Source organism: Pithys albifrons, chromosome 9 (assembly GCF_047495875.1).
Source record: "Pithys albifrons albifrons isolate INPA30051 chromosome 9, PitAlb_v1, whole genome shotgun sequence".
Taxonomy (NCBI): Eukaryota; Metazoa; Chordata; class Aves; order Passeriformes; family Thamnophilidae; genus Pithys; species Pithys albifrons.
The window spans coordinates 28,716,809-28,737,986 of record NC_092466.1 but is presented as its reverse complement, the minus strand read 5'-3'; the positions used below and the strand labels follow the sequence as shown (position 1 = coordinate 28,737,986).

General features: G+C 38.6%; 2 protein-coding genes across 10 annotated transcripts in view; one reads left to right on the top strand and one right to left on the bottom strand.

Moving 5' to 3' along the window:
- Positions 1 to 21,178, bottom strand: part of WAPL (WAPL cohesin release factor) — a 142,423-nt gene that overhangs the window by 103,522 nt on the left and 17,723 nt on the right. The window lies entirely within an intron of this gene.
- Positions 1 to 21,178, top strand: part of OPN4 (opsin 4) — a 48,804-nt gene that overhangs the window by 16,753 nt on the left and 10,873 nt on the right. For 2 of the 9 annotated variants that reach the window (XM_071563912.1, XM_071563914.1), the window contains exons 3-12: positions 771 to 888; positions 1,490 to 1,630; positions 2,086 to 2,494; positions 9,899 to 10,041; positions 11,881 to 12,014; positions 13,224 to 13,427; positions 15,248 to 15,419; positions 16,240 to 16,404; positions 18,911 to 19,018; positions 19,839 to 20,019. In XM_071563912.1, the coding sequence (XP_071420013.1) occupies positions 2,468 to 2,494; positions 9,899 to 10,041; positions 11,881 to 12,014; positions 13,224 to 13,427; positions 15,248 to 15,419; positions 16,240 to 16,404; positions 18,911 to 19,018; positions 19,839 to 20,019 (1,134 nt within the window). In that variant the 5' untranslated portion in view covers positions 771 to 888; positions 1,490 to 1,630; positions 2,086 to 2,467. Of the gene's footprint in view, positions 1 to 770; positions 889 to 1,489; positions 1,631 to 2,085; positions 2,495 to 9,898; positions 10,042 to 11,880; positions 12,015 to 13,223; positions 13,428 to 15,247; positions 15,420 to 16,239; positions 16,405 to 18,910; positions 19,019 to 19,838; positions 20,020 to 21,178 lie in introns of those variants that run through there. The other 7 variants (XM_071563918.1, XM_071563913.1, XM_071563916.1 and 4 more) reach the window with 6 other exon arrangements.

The following is a 21,178-nucleotide window of genomic DNA, read 5'->3' as shown; positions in this document are numbered from 1 at the left end:
TGATTTGATTACTCTGCCCAACAAAATGAGGTCCCCAAAAAATGCCAAAATACTAGCATTCCAGGCTAACTGGAAAGGAAGTATTTTCAGTACAATGGCTTCTTGTTAAGATGAGAAGAAATAAGGAAGAAAAATGTCATTTGTGACTCAGGGATAAGGAAAACTTCATGTGCAAGCTGTATGTAAACAGATTGAGTATTGGCATTGTCCAAAATTAAGACATAAAGAAGAAGACTAAGAGGATCTAAGCAAAGAAAATGAGAATGTCGAGTCAAAGATCACATCTAAACTACTGGTTATGCTTGTCTTGAATATTGCATGACTCAAACTTTGTCTTATCAGTTTGACAAGATCGGGAGGTAACTGTATGCAACTCCTTTGACCATAAAGTTCACAAAAATGGGAGATCTCCCATTGTCTCCTTTCTCTGCACATCAATCATTTCAATGTACTTTCTGCTCCACTCCCTTGGTAAGCTTTCTTTGAAGACAGTATGAGCCTTTTGCAGTTTGACATTGTGGCTTTCTCTAATGACACCTATGCCTCTTTAGGAGTAAAATGGAAAATTGTCTTCCCAAAACATCCTGTCTCTCAAAATGTCCAACACCGTTCTTTGCTGCCTCATACTTACAGCTTGCTGTGTGCAAAGCACCATGTATGCAGGAACACGGACTCGTGGATTTGGAGTTCACAGCAATGTCTTTTGGAGTTCATGCCATTAATGTCACATCCACCACTGCCTTGATTTTCACATGTCTGATGTCACACAGAGAGAAGAGGGGAAGAGCATGCTCTAGAAAATGACCGTGGAGTCGCAGACATTGGACTGACAAGTTATAACTTTGTCAATAGCCACCTCTGGATGCAGTTCTACCGCAGCTGATTTAGGTACTGGCTTGGTTGTGTCTACCAAAGCTGCAGGACAGGGATATTCCATGAAGTATCTCTGCCTTTCACAACAGGCCTGTCAACAGTTATTATTAAGGTCTCGCAGTTTGTGAGCCTTTAAGGTCTAAGAAATGCCTCCTCTGGTTAATGTTCAGAGGCCTGGTGGCACAAGGTTATCACTGACTGCCTTAAATGACTATCAAGGAAAGGGGGTCTGTAGCACTACAGGTGAGTGCCTTTCATTAGTGGTACAGTTCTCATTCACAGAAAGAAATGCAATCTCTTTTCCTTCAATTTATGGTCAGGTACTGCAAGTGCTAATTTAAGGAAAGGTACATGAGAAGAGGAATGTGTGCAGAGCTGAGGGAATACAGATCTCACCATTTCTATCACAGCCTTCTCACAAAGGCTTTGCAGTAACAGTTCATACCATCTATTTTTATCACCAGCTGCAATAAGGCTAATAGTTTGCATCAGGGTCATTTTAACAGTGGGTGGAAGGCCTAAACTCTGTGGTATTTAGTCTGCAGTATTTCCTAGAAGAGCTTTATCACACATTGTACCTAATTCCCTATTGCAATTAAATTTCACTTTACCACAGCAATGGACCTTCAGCTGGGGCTACAGCAATTCGTATCTCTGCAGAGTGCAGTGTAAAGCAAGATTTGTGTGACTAAGAATCTGCTCATGCATGCTCTACCCAAACACAACTGAAAAAGAGAACAGGCAACTCTTGAAAGAGGTGGGTATTTTTTGTTTTCTAAGGTATGTGTCCCCCTCTTTTTTTTTTTTAAGGAAAGAGCAGAAAAGGATGATGTCAGTGGGTTTTATCCCTATGGTTTGTTTATTTTTAGAAGTGGACCAACAAACAACCATGACCTAAATTCTACAAGACAGAAGTGCACACAAGCACATCGTTAAATATCAGAATGTATTTGAGTTCTGACAATTTCAGCAGAATTGTACACATATATCTTCTTTAAAAGCAGACTGCAAAAAACTAATTCACCAATACAGTGAAAGTGAACTGTAAGGTCTAATATTTAAGACAGAGAGTGGCCTCAGCCTTTTAACTTATATGTTATCATACACAGATAATGTGCAAATAACATTAAAATTCAGACATAAATATGTCAAAGGTGAAACAAAAGATAACAGCACTTTTAAGTGAGCATCAGTTTTATACTGTCATTGTAGGGCATCTGGAATCAGGATGGAACAGGCATCAAACTGGGCATGTGCGGGCTCTGCCCTCTCCTGTATTTAAATGGAGCCGCTGCTGCTGCCCTTTGCTAAGCTGGAGATGGACTGAAGGCATCTGGAGCTCTAGTGAGAAACTCTGCGCTGGATCTCACACTGTTCCAAAGAATCTAACAACCTGCTTCACACACACACAAAGGTAAACTGGCTGACTTAAATTCAGAGGACAGCTCTTCTTGGTTTTTGCTTAGACTTCATTCACCTGAATAATCAGCCTATTCAGAGGGGGATCTTTTGCCCCTCTGAGGAAGCCAACAACACCAAAATTGTGGAGGCCTTCAATGCATGGAATGACTCGGAATCCAATGCCTACACAGGGATGGATCTGCCTGTTAGAGCCCCAACAGTAAGTGTTTTCTGTCACTAGGGCTGCAGCATATAGATCTCTGGCAAGGGTGGTATTTATAGGACTGTAAACGGGCATTTAAGGAACATGTGCCCATTTAGTGCTGTAATGCAATAATGAACAACATAATGAAAACTTTAAAATCTTCTTTTTATTCCTTTAACTATTTATTTAATGCAGAAAAGACTGTACAAGCAATGTTTTTCAGCAGAGTTACATGGGTAGAAGACAGAGGAATGGCTAATGGCAAAGTGCATTAAATATATTGCAAACTATCAAAATGTCTTTATACATTAAACAGCTGTTTAGCAGTTCAAACACAATGCTCTCTTGTGTTATTATTCAGAATGGAAATCCCAATTATTTCTGTAATAATCTGTAAGTGCAGTGGAGTGCTTATGTAAATGTTAAAAGAGTTATGTGCAGTTACCCAAGAAAGTTGTGCAGAACGCTTTCCCAGGTAAGTCCTATCAAAAATCTTTCTCAGTTTTTAAACACTAAAAAGACAGAAAGTTTCCTTGGAATTGTGAAGGTAAGAATCTGCTGTGATGCCACTTCAGGTTGGAATTTTTTGGGTTTGCTTAAAACATTCTTCATCCACCCCCACAAGCCTGAACAAGAGGAGTTCAGAGGTCCTCTGCCTGTTTTTGTCTCAGCATGCTATTAGGACTACAAAGGTTTTTTCACCTGCTGTTTACACAAAAGTCTGTTTTAAAGTATATCACAAAAATGTGACCCAGCCTAATCTTAAAAGTTTTTTAAATCTATTTTTAATAAAACATGGATGTGTGCAGTGCATTATGGAAAAATGAACAGAGAAGTGTCCTGAGCCAAGGCACTTTAAAACTAAATTAGATGGATAACACATGGCAAAGGATACCAGAACACAGCAGGGGGTGAGAAAAGGGATTGGAGAGCACATGGCAAAATGGAAAGGATTCTGGGGACAGAGGATTTACATTGGAAAATTAAAAATTGATCTTATTCTGCTGAAAGATCTAATTAGTTGTCTGTTTCCTCTCCCTAGGTCAAGTGCCTGTATTTCCAAACTTTTGCATTTTAATTTGACAGAAAAACAGTTTGAGAGTTTCAGGACTGAAAGCAGTATGTGCTGCTGGTGGCTGAGATTAAATCTGGAAGATAGGATACAAAATCTGCTATCCAAATTGTTCAACAGGACAAACATCATCTAGGGAAAGCCCTGCTGTCCACTGGAACGAGGGCTTAGCAGTGAGCGTCACCCTGCTGAACCCGTAATTGAGGTGGGATTACACTCCTGTCTGTGCTGCCTGTCATCACAGAGCAAGTGCCTACAGAGGCAAGCTCAGAAATCAGAGCAAGGGCCTGTAAAGAAAAATGAGTGCTCTCAGTTGTTTGAGGCCTCTTGCAGGTAGGGAGTACAAGCACCACACAAGAAATCCCAGGAAATGACAGTATTTGTGTTCTGATAATTTTTCTAAACTATATAATTTGTTGTAAGGTAAGAGGCCTGACACATTGTTTTTTTTAATTCATACTGTGTAAATAAATGCCTTCCTTACCTGTATTTGTAGGAAAATTAAGAACAAAGGAACCTGTTATAGTGCCAAAGTCAATGTCAGACTGCCAAAACTTGCAGTGTTTTGGAACAGGGCTCTATTCTATTAAAACATAGTTCTGCAAAAGCAATGCCTACAGTTTGAAGTCAGATGAATTCATAAAAGCAATGGCATAGCAGTCCTTATTTCCTTTTGCTTTTCCCTTGTCTTGTTTTACACCTAATTAGACACAATCCATCTGCCATGTTCAGGGAGAAGTAGCTAAAAAAATGTTCTTGTCATAGTCTTTTCTGTTCCTGACTTTGGAACTATGTTACACAAACAAATCAGTCAGTCAGAATCAGTACTGAAATATGTTCAAATGCCCGAATGATCTTATGAGGATTTCTTCTTTCCCTGTAACTAGAACTAAACCTTGTCCTATACTCTTGCCATTGTGAGAATGTGAGGAATGGGCTATATCAAATATGATTTATATTCAGTATGAGTATTTACATGCATGGTCTTGCTCCTGCCATCATCATTATTAGCTGTGGTAGGACTTTAGTAATAAATATCTCCAAGTGACCAGTAATTAAGTGATATTTTATTTCTTACTTTGTAAAAGAATAGATGTGTTTCTTCAGTAACAGTTGAACTGTATTCTTTGCATGTTGTCTTTTTATGACTTATACAAAAAATACTTATCTTGTGCTATTGGGGTGGTGTTGAACATGCAAAAACTGTGCATCTTCTACTAGCATTTATTTGAGAGCTGAGCTGGTTTAGTGGGTTTGTGGGGGTTCTTTAATCAGTTATGAAATAACTAGAAGACCCTCTCTTTAGGAAACTTTGTATAATAAACAGATTCTCAAGACAAAATAGACGCAGGAATCAAATATTCCTGGGATTTATGTTTGATCTAGACCTTCTTGTAACCTGGACAAACCTCTTAGGAATCGTGATTTTGTCCTGGACTGCAAAGGAATTCCTTTATCCATTGTCTTGCAGGGTCTTGACAAACTTCATGGTGAAATACAAGTTCTGCCCTATGTGTCCTAGTGAATCTGCCCTGTGGGTGATCCATTTTTATCCCTTGCACTGAGCCTTAGCAGAAGGGCCTGTGTTCTGCTCTCTTCCTAGAAAAGGAGGCTGGCTCCTCAGATTGGCCCTCCAGGAAGAATTCTCCCTTCCTCATAAGTAGCTGTGGCAGCAGGCCATAAATACAGAATAATGAGGCTCCATATTGTGCTGCAGCCTCGACAGACAAGGCCAGAACGGCAAGAATTTAGATATGTTTATCTATAACACATTTGTTTTTCTCCAAACTCCCCCAAAGAACTTCAGTATTATAAGTCTCAGTCAATTTTACTGAAAGACAACTGAAAACACAGTTCCATTTCAGCTGTTTTGTTGCAGGCAGCAGACAAATGTTCCTTTAGGGAAAACAGTGAGCATTTTAGGAAGACAAACTGCATTAAACCTAGCTGTTTCCCTCTACTCTGGTGTTTCCACAAGGACACTCTTAAACCTGCTGGAAGGAAACACTAATGTAGAGCAGCTTTTTATTCTTGACACTGCATCTATTGAGGCAAATGATAGAGTAGGAGTCAACAAAGGATTACACACATATATGGAGGATAAAAATATCCTACACTAAGATTATCCTCTCAAAGGGTTAATAACCCTGTTTTACTGTACAAACTAATTATTAAGACTCTACTTAAAATTAAATTCCCACATCACTGTTCATTTTGCATGTTTTGCATCCCTATGAAGCACCCAGTCATGGCTAAAGGCAGGTTAGTGTTGTCAGGAATGCTTGTTTGAATCTGTTAACCAGAGCCAAATTATTTATTAATTCTGCAAGACTATAGTCTAAATAAATAATAAATTACATGCCTTTCAGATATTAAAAACAAAAATTCTTACACAGCTCTAGTGAAAGGTATGTTTTAATACACAGCCAAACAAAATCACAGAACCTGCTTTTGACCTTGACTACAGGTTGAGAGAGTTGTGTTTGTTGAATCTGGAGAAGAGAAGGCTTTGAGGAGACCTTAGAGCAGCCTTTAAGTACCTAAAGAGGGTCTACAAGAAAGCTGGAAGGGAATTTTTACAAGGACATAGAGATAGAATAAGCAGCAATGGCTTCAAACTGAGAGAGACCAGATTTAGATTAGACATTCAGAAGAAATTCCTTATTGTGAGGGTGATGAGGCACTGAAACAGGCTGCCCAGAGAAGCTGTGGATGTCCATCCCTGAAAGTGTTCAAGTCCAGGCTGGATGGGGCTGAGCAATCTGGTCTAGTGGAAGGTGTCCCTGCCCATGGCAGGGGGTGGAACTGGATGTTCTTTAAGGTCCCTTCCAACCTAAACCATTCTGTGATTCTATGAACACCCCCAAGACCTTCAGGACTGCTCTCAATCCCTTCTCCACCCAGCCTGTATTTGTGCTTGCGAATGCCCTGACCCACACTCAGGGCCTTGTCTTGGCCTTGTTGAACAAGAGCTTTGCACAGCCCACCTTTCCAGCCTGTCCAGGTCCCTCTGGATGGCATCCCTTCCCTCCAGTGTATCAAGCACATGACACAGCTTGGTGTCATCATCAAACCTACTGAGGTTGCACTGATCCCACAGTCCAAGTTGCTGAAAAAGATATGAAACAGCACTGGTCCCAGTACTGTCATCTTCATTATGAGGTGTTTGTAGGAAGAAAGCTGAACAGAAAAACATGCAAGGCAACAATGCTCTGTATTATCATTGCACTTGACAATTCTCACAGGACAATTGCAACAATATGTATTACAAAAGCAGGATTTTTATTCTTCCCTTCCAGCCAGGTACTCATACTGTGGGATGACAACAGAAGACAAAATAAACAAGGCTAATGTGCTGGAGAAAGTGAATAGAGGAAAGCTTTGTGAATTATCTGATTTCTTGATTATCCTTCTGACCTGATTTTCTTAAGCATTATCTTTTTCTGCCGCCCTTTTTTTGACATCCAATTCCAGTAGTAGTTATAGAGCTTAACTTGATACAGGCACGTTTTTGTCTTCTAGTAAGGAAGCTGTAGATATGCAATTTAGTGATGAATTTGTAGTGCTTAGGCCTGATCTAATGCCTTCTTTGTCAAATAGTACCTTTCTTTGACTTAAAGAATCATAAAATCCCATCTGTATTTCCATTAAAAACAGTGAAATTAATTTTTTAACAATTGTTTTTTAATTCTTAGAGAACAGCCAGGGTTGTACTCCCTGGTAAAAATCCAAGGTCTACAAGCACACTAAAATGCTAATTTATTCTTTTTGCCACAGACCTTTTTTTTGCTCATATATTTAGTGTAGTCTATGTCCTATAACTGCTCTGGTATAAATATTACTCTTTTATTTTTCTCATACTTGACATTTTAAAGTCTGCTACTTTCCCTTAAATAACCTTGCCTCTCTTGTGATTTTTCTGTGTATTTATATTCATCTTTTAAATTTTCCCTTGTCCTCAGACCTCCAACATAGAATTCAAATTAAAGCTGTTTTAATCTGTTCTTTGTAGCCAAAACCAGCTCCTTTAGTTGCTTCATTTTTGTTACATTCATCCAGTTCTGATTAAATGGATAGCTATGGGAAAAAAAATCAGGAATTTCCATTCCATTAATAATCATAATTAACTCTGTGTAGAACAGCAGTTTAAACATTTTTTAGCCACAAGGCTAGGGAGAAATTAAACCAACCCAAAACAAAGAACACCTGGGCTCATTTACTTAAAACAGTTTTACCTCAGACTCTCCCTATCCACTTACTATTGGTATGGGATTGTTTTTGTTAGTTTACTGCAGTGTGTTGAGCACAACAATTTCTGCCTAGGCAAGGTGCCCATTGATGTTGATGATGTGATGCCAACTTGCACTTTGCTGCAGGAGTCTGAACAATAAAAGCCTTGATACTGTCATTCTGTTCATGTATTAACCTTAATATTCTTCTCCAATTACAATAACAGCCAGAGCTGTGTTTTCTCTCTCTAAAACCAGAGTACTTGTCCAGCATTTCATTGCTGCTAATGTAGGAACCCAGGGAGTGCACTCTGGTTGTTGAGGATTGCTGCGGGCAAATCTTCGGCCCACAAAGCAAAGACAATTTCTTCCAGAACTCCAGACACTCCTGGGCTTCACTTCTTGCTACTGGCACATTGGTTTTAAAACCACGCTGTCTCTAATAACCTCAGCCCAACCTCACAGACTCATTCAAAAGTAATGTCTGTATCTGTTGTCTACAAATACCCATTTTCTTTCAAAACTGGGGTTTTGTCAAAGACATTTCTGGGTTTCACTCTTAACAGTGAATGTCAATTACTACACAGCTGTAGCATAAAAGGCTGAGCTTCATATCTACCTCTGTGCACTTTCCTCCTTTCCTGCCAGCAACCTTTCTTTTCCTGAAAAGGAATGACTGTATATTACAGCTGTACCTGCCAGTAGCTGTGATTGGAAAGAACATACCCAGCCACGCAGCACTACTGAAGTTTGCTACAGGTATGGATCTTGGTACAGGCAATTCCCTCGTCCTAGGTCCCCAGGCCACACAGCCAAGTTGATGGCATTCACAGGAGGTAGGCTACAAAAGATTCAAAGTATTTCCTGGTCTTTTCACAACCCTGGTGTGATTCTGGTAGCTCAGAAACTGAGGGATGCCATGGCTGCAGCTTGCAGGCTTACGCTGCGAGCAGTGGTCATGGAATGCCATTCCAGAGTGAGTGGCAACTCTTGATGAGAAAAGCTGGCTATGAAGAAGATGCAGATGAATGGGGATGTGACCTGGTGTTTTTTCATGACTCCATTAGCTGGTTGGAGCTGATGCCAAAAGATATTTAGGACACTGGCAGTTGCAGAGAGGTGAGTGTTTAAGTCTCTTTGCCTGACCTTATGTCAAAAGGCAGCAGAATAGTGATGGTTTGAACAGCTGGTTTGATCCTGCTTCTTGGGTGTAGCCTTATCATTTGCTTCATTTGTTTGAAACTTGGCCTAAAATGTTTTTGTGACTCTTCATACTTAACTAAAAAAAGTTTTAAAAAATATTATTTAAAATACTGTAGTCTTCAGACTTGGCTACTGAACATTACTCTGAGTTATTGATTGATTAAGACACAAATGTTTTGATCAGAGTGTTTTATGAAATACTTCATAGAGTGCAAAATACTTTGATTCAGTGCACAGCAAAACCAGAAGAGGTGTGGAGACCAGGCATGAGATATACAGGATTTGTGGTTTAGTTTTTGTTACCCTTAATTTAGTTTCCAAAAGACTTTTGTTTATCACTGTCAGGCTTTTGCTAATCAGCTCTTGAGGGCAGCCTGCAATTCAATTTTATTCAGTGCGAAAAATGAAATAGCCATACTGCTAAAGGTTTGAATGCTTATTTATCCATAGATCATTTCTACTTAGTTAGAGAAGCCTATCCAGTAACATCAGAGGACAACAGAAATCATACTTCACAGGTACAGAAACCTCCCTGAAATGAAAACTATGGAAAGCTTACTTGTTGTTAAATACTGCATTACTTGAAGTCAGACGCAATGAAATGGGTCCCTTCCTATCTCTTTTTTTCTCCTCTATATCCTTATCTTTCTTTTGGAAAAGAACAGGTTGCTTTTCTGCATCAAAATTCTAAATAAACAGTAAACCTATAAAATGTCCTTTACCTGGATGATGGCATATTTATCCACTGAAGATTACCAACAGGACATGTATTTTGAAAGCCATAAGCTTATTCTGACTTTTTTTTTTGCTTGCTGTCTTTTTGCATTCTTGACCACTTCCTCTTCTAGAGAAGTACATGCCAGCACATTCTGGAAAGTCTGGCAATATACCTATGACCTCTTGTTTGCTCCATAGAAGATGACAGTGCGAGATGTTCCTGGTGCCTTTCCTACAGTGGATGTCCCAGATCATGCCCATTACACCATTGGAGTAGTCATTCTTATAGTGGGGATCACAGGAACTCTGGGTAATTTCCTGGTCTTCTATGCTTTCTGCAGGTATTCTTCTTTTGAATGTCTTTTTAAATATTCAAATATAAGAACTCTAACTGTAGCTTGTGCTCTGCAAACTCAGTGCAGACAGACTATCAGACTACTGTGTAGGCACATAAAATCTACCAAGAGACATTGCTGTAAGAAGAGGGGTGGCAGCCTGCCATTTCCCTCTGACTTCCTCCCATTAACCACAGCCATAGCAAAACTGTTAGCAAAACTCCAAAGAATCACCCAAATATGCCAAGCAATAGAAAAGCAGCCAAAGCAGAAATTTTCATTTTTTCTACTGGCCGAACTGTGTCTGCACTGGACTGATGGGCTGGTTTGCACCTCTGTATAGCACAAATCTCTATTTTTAATGTTTCCTTCCTACTGCTTCTTACTACTCGGTTTCTTTTCTCTCTCTGTCCCTTAGTAGCCATGTTTCATTTTTTCACATTTTCTAACACTTGGCTCATTTCCTTTTAACTAAAGCCACATTCCAACTCATATCTAAAGGCAACTGGATCTCTAACAACAATGTGATATGTCCACCTGTGTCTGCTTTGTCGTACTGAGACAGAGCATTGGCTTCATGTCCAGGCCAGTGAGCTTTTACTGGGTGACTGGTCTTGAGGCACTAATATAATAAACCAAAATAATAGCAATTATATGATAATTTGGCTGGGTTAATTTAGATCACTGGACTGTGGAGGAAAGTAGTCTGGGTGTCAAGTCTCTATTTATGCGGTGCATTAAACAGTAGGTTTCAACATGGGCATTCAAAGTACCTACCAACACTTAAGTGCGAATGACAATGGCCTTAAGAACAAGAAAGGTGTTGGCCTGAAGGTCGGGTGTGTGAGGAAATGCATGACCAGCATTTTGGCTGGTTCCACACAGGAATTGTAGTCACAGCGGCTGCAGTTTCACTGGGGGACTCAGCTTGTCTTCATTTAAAGATGTTATAAAGACAGAAAGGAATATTGATAGCAAAGTAACAAGTAATTCAGGTGCTTACAAAGCAGTCTCAAGTAATGGCAAATAGTAAAACACCTGCCTGAAACAAAAATACATTCAGTAACTTTGCAGAATACTGAACAAATACAGAGCCCATTGGCACCTACTAATAATATAATCTCCTTACTCCTTAATTGGCAGAGGAGACAGTAGTTCTAGTGATTGATTCTGGACTAGTGCAAAGAACCATCATTTACTTGGGCCATATTCAGTGGTGTCTAAGACTAGAAATTTGAGAAAGAAGCTGAAAAGTCACATTGAGCCCCAACCTGAGGAGGTCTCCATTGAGTTTTTATGCATACTCTTTAAAACACTGTGCTGAAATATTGTGAATGACATACACAGGATGCACTAAAAGCTGGCTATTGCTCTCTTTAAAGTGAAGTGAGGCCAGTGAAGTGAGTGTCACAGAGAAGAACTAATGTAAAACTAAATGCACGATGTGGTACATAGTGAATTTGCTTAATCCTTGTATTCAGAAGTCACTGTTGAGCTTATCAGCAGTGGAAAATGTGCTGCCTTTCTGCGGAACACGACCCAGATCCAGAAATCCATACTGTACATCAGCTTTAATTTCCTGTTAATCATGGCCATGCAGAACAATACGATTTATCCCTATCGCTGAGCTGGTTATCAAAACAATCCTTTAAAGGGCACATGAGTATAAGGGTGTAAAACTGAGCCTAGCTTGTGTTCTCTCATGAAGGAAATGAGAAACACTCTGCTCTAGCTTACTGTATGGTGTTTCTTGGTATTTGTGAAGATGCCAAAGCTCACAGAAAAGAGTAACAGCATAATTAACAGTGCAGCAGTGTTTGCCAACATTTCTTTTGATCTCTGCAGGACTAGGAGCCTTCAGACTCCAGCCAATGTGTTCATCATCAATCTAGCTATTAGTGACTTCCTGATGTCCATCACACAGTCTCCAGTTTTTTTCACCAACAGCCTCCACAAACGCTGGATTTTTGGTGAGAAAGGTTTGTATTTATTCTTTCTAAGATATCACTATGTATGTTCTTACTATTGTGGCAGTTAATCTACTGCCTCCTTATCCTCAGGTACTCTTGCAGTGTTGAGAACACTTATCACCATTGTTTCAATGTTGATATGAATAGTTCTTTGAACAATTTTGTCTGTGTTTAATAAATACACTTCCACCAGGAGAGGAAAATTACATACATAAGACAGATACAAAGGCAACACTGGCAGTGTGAGGCACAACACTAGTCTTCATGTCAGCATTCCTTCCCAATCATCTCATGACTTAGTTACTTAGTCAGAGTCCTATGACAAAGAAGCAACACCCCTCAGCACACCAGCTTAAAAGCTCTTCTAAATAACCTGTTCTAGGACTTGCACCTGGCAAAATGAGGCAAAAAAGCCTAGAAAAATATGAGTTTTCACAATAGAAATATTAAACAAACACTTCTTGTGTAGTAATAAAATGTGGAATGAAGGTTCTTTCATTCTTCCTATGTAACTGTTGTTAGAGGAGTTCTAGTCTTTCCCTCTTGAACAGGTACTGACAGAAAGAGAAGTCAGAGAAGCAAAATTACTATTTTGATCTCTGATGACCAAAACCATATTTTTGTTGTTCCATTAAGTGTTCATTTGCATACATTTTAAAATGAAAACCCAGTCTAAACCACTGCTTTTAATCATTAGGTTGTTTGAGTGATTAAATTCACTCAATATATTCATAGTCTGAATATTTACTTCAGCAAAATTATTCATTAATATATTCATAGTCTGCATATTTACTTCAGTTATGCTGACCTTGAGATAGGAATCGTTCCATGACACAAAAGGAACTATAACCCATTGTTGAGCAAAACAGTTGTCTCTATGGGAGATGCAGTAGAACTGGAGTTAAACAAGATATTAGCCAATAGCTGAAATGATCCCACTAGAAACATCAGAAATCATGAGTGAAAATATATTAAGTATCACTGTCTCCAGCAATCAAAGCAAACAAAATCTTTGAAGTTTATCTCCATGGATAAAGTAATTAGCAAGACAGACAGCAGCTTTGAAATAGCATTATAACTGCAGGAAAACTGAAGTTTCCTTCCTTTACAAATTCCAGAAGGCATTAGTACATAAGAAACACAGACTTGAACTCTCCCAGAAATTAATTAGTGTGGGTAGATTAATTTCACTGCTACTTCTGTCATCTTCATTGCAAGGCTGTGAGCTGTATGCCTTCTGCGGAGCTCTTTTTGGCATTACATCTATGATCACTTTGATGGTGATTGCCTTGGACAGATATTTTGTCATCACAAAACCTCTGGCTTCTGTTGGAGTGACATCTAAGAAGAAGGCCCTGTTAATCCTGGTAGGAGTCTGGCTGTACTCTTTGGCTTGGAGTCTCCCACCCTTCTTTGGATGGAGTAAGTGAAATGGAATAAAACTTTTTTGCCCTCATAGTATTGGATTAATGACTGGGTACAGTTATAGAAGAGGGTTAATTAGTGGCTTGCATATTAGACTTAAATAAATCAATTGGAAAAAACCCTGATGAAATACATGCTGAAACTGAAGATCTCTAATAAGAAAATAAATCCAGTGTGTATTACAGCATATTATATGACAACAGCACCTTCCCTCAGGCATATAAAGAACAGCAGGTAAATTCACAGCCAAGATTTATGAGCAATGTGCCTCCCTGTTAGCCCATGCCTACTTCCACTGAACTAAAGTCAACAATATAAAAGTAAAATAAATGTATTTATGTAATTTCTGATTACTTTTTTCCCCAAAGTTGCTACATAAGACAGTAGTCTCATTCCAATTTTCTTTATTCACATTAAAGAGGAATATAATCTGAGCATTTTGTGCAAGTACATCTTTAGTAAGTCTTGACTATGTTCCAGAGTGACAAATTGCACTGTATTGTCCACCTTCTCCATTCAGTGATTGGTGTTGTCACTAAGGTTTCCAATAAGGATGGCATTTAGTAATAACTAAAATGCTTTTGTAAATTTGAATTTTACACCTGCAAATTGGAACACTCATACAGCACCTTACTCCTTGCAACAAGTAGTGAAGAGAGTTTGTTACTCTTCCTCATTTAAACCTGCCTCACTACCACTTATTTCCTCTGAGTCACCAGTTACAGTCATAAATTGCAATGAACTCATCATTCAAAAGCCCAGTCCATTATTATGCTCCCTATTTCCAGAAGAAAATGTGTCTCTCAGATGAGATGAGAACATAGGCATGTGTGACTTTACTAAGGATCTTGCAACCAACTCAGTTACTGAGCAGAATTTCAGCAGAATTTTATTGTCACACTATTGTCATTCTGTCCCCCTAAACATGAAGCGTATTTAAGCAGGCAAACTGCAGTACAGGCAGAAGGAGCCTTTAGCAGAGTGAGGAGCTGTTAGAACAACAAAGTGACAATACAGTCTTAGATGCTAGATTCTTAACTGGAGAAGGTGGAATAATTGCTTGAAAGGTGTTGTTATCTTTTAATTAGATTCTAATAGTGCCCACAGTATGAACTCTCACACTGTAATTAGATGCATTTGAGAACATCTGGTGCAATATTTTTAAGAGTTGAAGAGAAAATAGCAGTGTAAACCGTGAAAATTAAAATTCAATGGTAAGAGTATGGCTATTGACAATTTATTTACTTAACAGTTCAACGCAGTTCTTTTAAATATATTGCATTTTATTTCATGCAGAACATTAGGTATGTATGATTTTTTTTTACTTGTACTTGTCTTTACTTCATGACAAAATTCATTTGATCTACACAATAAATCTTCCTCCTTTGCTCAGTAAATTTCTCCTACTTGCATGAGCTTAAAAAAGTGGTAGCTATAGAGCAATTGATTCCACTCCTTGGGAAAACAGCAATTTGACAGGAAATGGCGATTAGTTGAAAACAAACACAGGTCTGGCCCAGTAAGTACTTGGAGAGATGCCCTTTGAATATGGTAAGCTTTAAACAATATTCCAGAACTGATGCAAAATTATTCAGTTTTTGGGAGCCTTAGACTGCTAAACATGAATACAATAGGACAACAGAGAACAAGGAAATATAAAGGTGCTTTACATGAGGAATTGTTCATTCTTTAAAACTCTCTTTGCCTTTCAGAGAGTAGGACTAAATCCCATGATATTCTGAATATTTTTTTCTAAATTCAGCACTCAGAATAAGAAGGACTTCCCAGTTTATGCTTTCTCCTGCCTTTCTTTCTAGGTGCATATGTTCCTGAGGGTCTGCTGACTTCCTGCTCCTGGGACTACATGACTTTCACACCATCAGTCCGTGCCTACACGATGCTGCTTTTCTGCTTTGTCTTTTTCATTCCATTGATTGCTATCATATGCAGCTATGTCTTTATATTTGAGGCTATCAAGAAGGCCAACAAGTAAGTAGCCAACAGTCTTCAATGTCTGTCCTTCTGTTTAAGTGACGGTTTATTTTCTTAAAACAACAAAGAAAGAACAGAATTAAAATGGCAAGTTTTTCACTTTTGTTTTGTATGCACAACTGAGACAGGAAACCAAACAGGAATTCTGTCAATAGTCAACATGGTAAGAAGTATGATCTTTGGAAGTGCTATTGCTGAATTTAAGCCAGAGCTGTTCAGTATGTTATCTAATGATACCCAAAAGGGTACAGAAATGAATTAACCATAAGAAATACAAAAGAGAGACACCTAACAACAGTGTATCAATAACTATTTCATAGAAAAACAGATGGAATTGAACTATGCTTGACAAAGGGTGACAAGGATATACAACATTTAATCACATCTCTGAAACAAAAACACTTGAGCTGTAAAAATGAAGGCCAGGCAGGCACTACCTGTGCAGCCTGTAGGAATCTGCACCAACATATCTGGTCACTTAGCTCAGAAGTACAAAGTGACAGCCAAGGAGCAAAATCAGACCCAGGGAAGCAGAGACTGCTCTGTCTTTAACATAGCGTTATTCAACTGAACACCTGTTTTATGTGGAAATTCTTCTGGTACAGACTTTTCTTCACTGAAGCACAGGTGAATTCTGCCACTGATTAGTGCAATGGAAGTGCACTGAATTGTGGACTAGTGACATACATTAGCACGCATTAAAAGTGCATGAGTTTTATCCTAAAACAGCAGAAGAGTAATTGTTGTCCCACTTTATGAAGCTACTTGCTCAGTTCCCTACCTTTGTTTTTTGCTGTTATATGTTTATTTCCTCTAGGTCTGTTCAGACATTTGGATGCAAACATGGAAATAAAGAGTTCCAGAAACAGTATCAGAGGATGAAAAATGAGTGGAAGATGGCCAAAATTGCACTGATTGTCATCTTACTTTTTGTCATTTCCTGGTCACCATACTCTGTTGTTGCTCTGGTAGCTTTTGCTGGGTAATTATAAATGTATCAGCAAAGGACTATTCAGTGAAATCAAAAGATATAGAGTTGTAAAAGAAAGATGAAAGTCAAAGATACTTGTCAAGTTTAATCTCTGAAGTGTGTCCAAAATGTTCACATATTTAGGAGTGATATTTAACAAATGGGGCACATGCTGACTGTGATTTTTTTCTTAGTTTGACTTTAAAAATAGTTAAAAAAAAAAGAGAAAGAAAAAAGTACTATTATGACTGGCAACATAAACTACCATGCTGAAGACTTCTGAATACAGATTCTCTGTACTAGGATATTTGAACTATTTGAACTTTATTTAGCACCACAGTGCTAAATAGAGGGTCCCCAAAAGATGCACCCAGGGATTTATTCTCTTTTCTTTCTCCACCTCTTTTACTTACAAAAGTTTATTTATTTTTTCATGTTACATCAAACTACCCTACATGTATAAGCAAGTTCAAAATTAGTACATACTTGCATTGGGAGCTTTTCGATGTCGGATATAAAAGATCCTAAATATACATCATCAAAGGATGTTCTTCATCTATTTAATTGTCAGCATTTTATGCAGTAATTTCAACAGAAACATGACAGTATTTAAACAGTATCTGCACAGAGCTTGACACCAGACTATAGTTGATATAATCCAGGCACAAGTAATAGATTGGGAATCTGGATGCCTTGGCTCTATGTGGTTATTTCTCCCACGTTAACATGTGAATTTTCCCATGCTTCAATTTAGCTTTTGTAAAATGTGTGTGACTATCTGCTTTAGGAAAGCTTGTCACCTGCAAAACCTCAAGTGGAAGATTCCTATGACAGTACCAAACACTTCTCTTTGTATTTTTTGAGTCAGAAACAAAAAGTAGGTTTGCCTAAAATTGACTAAAATAGCTTAGGAAGGTGGTTTTCTAAACATAGCACTTCTAAAATCTTCTTAAAATCTTATGCTTAAGAAGAAAAAATACTGAGAGAAGAGGATTCTCTCCCTTTATATGCAGAAGGGTAATTCCAAGCAGCAGCAAACTGAAGGTAAACATGCTCCTCACTTAGAAATGCAAATCCACTCAGAAATGCAAATGTGTCTGAGTGTCCCATTTCCTGTCAAAGAGGGACTTAAGTACTGGGCATCCACCACTACTGGTATGTGACCAGTGAGACACAGAGGAAGAGCAAGGAGCCAGAAATGCAGCACAAATACCTTGCAGGACTCTAAGAGACCTAAAAAAAATAAATTAGGAGATGCTTTAAGCTAACAATTTTAGCTACATAGAACTGTCAGGCTGTCCTGTATGATTCAGCTTCTATCTTAGGAGGATCAAATCTGCCTTAGGGGATCAAGTGCCTGCTGAACTTGACTTCTGTTCCATTTTTGTTCACAAAAATCTGAACAAATGGACAATTTTATAACTCTTCAGCATGTCACAAATGAGCACTTGCAAATTTTGCTCATGAAGATATCCAGGGAGCAACATAGCTTCATCCAGCTTTTTTTTTTCTATTTCTTAACTATGCCTCTTGGGCAATCCTTCTGGGATTTTTTAGAGGTTAATAGATGGAGCCTGGATGCCTCCTGTGAACTTGTATTACAGTAAACTGAGATAAAATCACTGCAGGCTGCATCTGGGAGGCAGACATGGAGTCTGTGGCTTCAGTCTCAGACTAAAGACAACTCATCTGACAATGCAACATATTCTTCGTTTAGAGTTCACTCTACCAATGCAGGAAGAGGCTTTCATAGCCTCTAAGGTCTATGAAGGATTTACCTGGTAGAAACTGCCTATGAAATGTTACTGTTGTTTTGGTCTGAGCTGTTCTATTGACTTTTATCTGACCAAGACTTAAGGATGACCTCAAGCTATATTCAGAAATTAAGTGGCTGAGAGCAGCATGGCCAACAGACAACAATCATAATTCTGTTATCCTTCAGATAACAGGTATATATGCCTGGTCACAGTAACAGATGAGTGTTAACATAGGACACCTGGCAATCATTTCCTTTCACTCTTTAGTTCAGAAAAATATTTTCCCTTCCCTTTTTAGCTCACTATCAGGCAAATAGTGAATTTTTCTAGAAATAGATTTATCAGTTATCTTTCCCTATAGTGCCTCAATTTGCACACTTCTCTAGTGACCATATTGCTCAGCAAGTTTATCTGTTGAGTTTGGAACATTATAGGAATACAAGGCTGATGAATGCACATTCACTTCTTGAAGGCTGACATTGTCCCTGGGCTAAATAACATGGGAATTACCATCACCCTGAGTCACCGTGGTGAAGTGCTGCAAGAGAAGCCCCAAGAAAATGATATTTCTCAGAAATGCAATTAGACTGATGTTGATCTTTACAGGCAAAGGAGGTGAAATTTGTTCTCTTACTGTGTGGGAACAGAACTCTCCTTTTACTTTCTCTATAATATTAATAAAGCATTGTCTTGTCCATGTATAACTGCATAGACAATACAGAACTCAACACTAAATATATAATGTATTTGCATTACTCTAGGTATTCCCATGCCCTAACACCCTTTATGAACTCCATACCAGCCGTAATTGCCAAAGCTTCCGTCATCCATAACCCCATCATTTATGCAATCACTCACCCCAAATACAGGTAAGTTCAGGCTTAGAAGCTATGTTGAATATAGCAAAGAAACTCTGAGTAACTTTGTCACTTTTAGGACTAGTACCTGGTCTCTCCCTCACCTGCTCACCTTAACTCTGCAGGATAGCCTCTCCCTCCCCAGGGAAACTTCTCAATGTCGTATATATGGTAGTGGAATTTGTACTTGGAACAAATTACTATGCAGATGGGAGTTAAGAGATGTTTATGGATACTGATCTGTGTTTACTTATTCCACTACAAAGGAAAGCATTGTAAATTTTTAAACTGTCTTCATGAGAGAGGCAGACAGAAAGAGGAAAGGTAGGCAAGAATCGTCTTACGCTGCATATGAGCAAAGTAATACTGTAATACAGCTACATGTTTTGTACAACTCCAGAGATAGCCAGTAAACAGATGTGTAAGAGGAAACTAGAATAGCTGCTTAGGGGAAGATTAAAATAATTCATTATGTGGTACTTCTGCAAGGTTCAGTTTAAAGGCACAGAATTTTATTTTTTTGCCCTGATTAAGCCGAAAGCAGATAAAACATGATTTTAATAGCTTCCTTCAGTTCCAAGAGCTATATTTTAATGCCCTTATCCCTGCCAAGCAATAAATTTGAGTTCTGCAGAAGAGAACACTGTGAATAAGTGATCTTGCAGGGTGATTGTAGATAAAATAACTGATATCTGGAAAACTCTTTTTGTACCCAGTAATTTTCCAATCCATGCAACATTAGTTCATCTTTCTGAATAAATGCATTGTTTATGATGACTGCAATTTTGTGCTAACAGAAAAAATCTGACTGATTCTACCTCTTATCCATTAGAAGAGCAATTGCAACACATGTTCCTTGCCTTGGATCCCTACTGAGAGTTTCTCGTAGAGACTCGCGGTCTTTCAGCAGTTATTACTCCTCCAGACGAGCCACCATCACCAGCCAGTCTTCTGAGACAAGTGGGCTGCACAAAGGAAAAAGGAGACCGTCTTCTCTCTCTGACAGTGAATCAGTAAGGGACACACTTCCCATACACCCATTTTTAACTTCAAAGTAATTCATTTTCATATAGAGTCCTTCTAAGTGGTAGATCCTCCAGATGAAATGCATCACACTGCTCACTACAAGAGCTCCAGAGAAAATGGAGGGACAAAGTGAAATAAAAGACAGTGTGATGAAGTGTAAAAGAATGTAGATCGCTGTTTTCTTGATGGTTGGTGACACTGAAGGAAGAGTGGAAAGATGGAACAATAGGAATTTTAGAAAGTGAGGCAAGCTTAGAGCCAGAGCACCTTGAAAGCCTGACCACAGTTCCAGGCTGTGCTGGTCTGACCACAGATTTGCAGACGGGACACACAAAAAAGAAACTGCTACTCACTGGATAGTTCTCTAGTGAAAACAAGGTTGTAATGAAACAGATGCTGCTTTCTGAAAGTGCAGTATATTTGGAAACATATTCATCATCAGATGGAGACAAATCAGTCAATCCATTACAGAATCTTTCTCATAGCAGACCTCAACAGTTTGCTGCTGCCAGTGTAAGTGAAACCAAATGTTTTGTACAGCAGCTGAGAACAGGGCAAGTGTTTGGCATCCAGGCTCTGTCCTGCAACCCAAAGTTACATTACTAAGGAACTAATCACATTCATAAGTTCATTGCAACTGTTTTAAACAAAATTTCCAAATATATGCAAATACATGATTTTTTTGTGATTCTTTTTCACAGCAAGATAATAATTGTATCTCATCCAGACAAGCGCTGATTTCTGACAGTTATTTCCAACAGTGACATCTCAATTTCTTTGCACTCTCTATTCTTTTGACTTATTGGTCCAACTGAAATGAAATTCTTCTGCCTCGTAGCCACCATTCAGGTGGAAAGTTTTCAAGCTGTCTAATAGAAAAGGAATTTTCTTTTTTACTGCATCTCCTGAACTCTGAATCCTGATTCATAAAAAATTATGCACTCCTTCAGTCAGACTGTGTGTTCTTGTACTACCATCAGTGCTGGGGAAGGGGAACCACAAAAACAATTCAATTTGATCAGGAAAGCAACTCTTAATACTTGAAGTAAACCAATGGAATGGAGAACAAAAATTCCCCAGAGTAAAAAATTCCAAGCAATTGGCATGCTTCACTCTGGAATTTTCTATAAGCCTCGAATAAGTCTG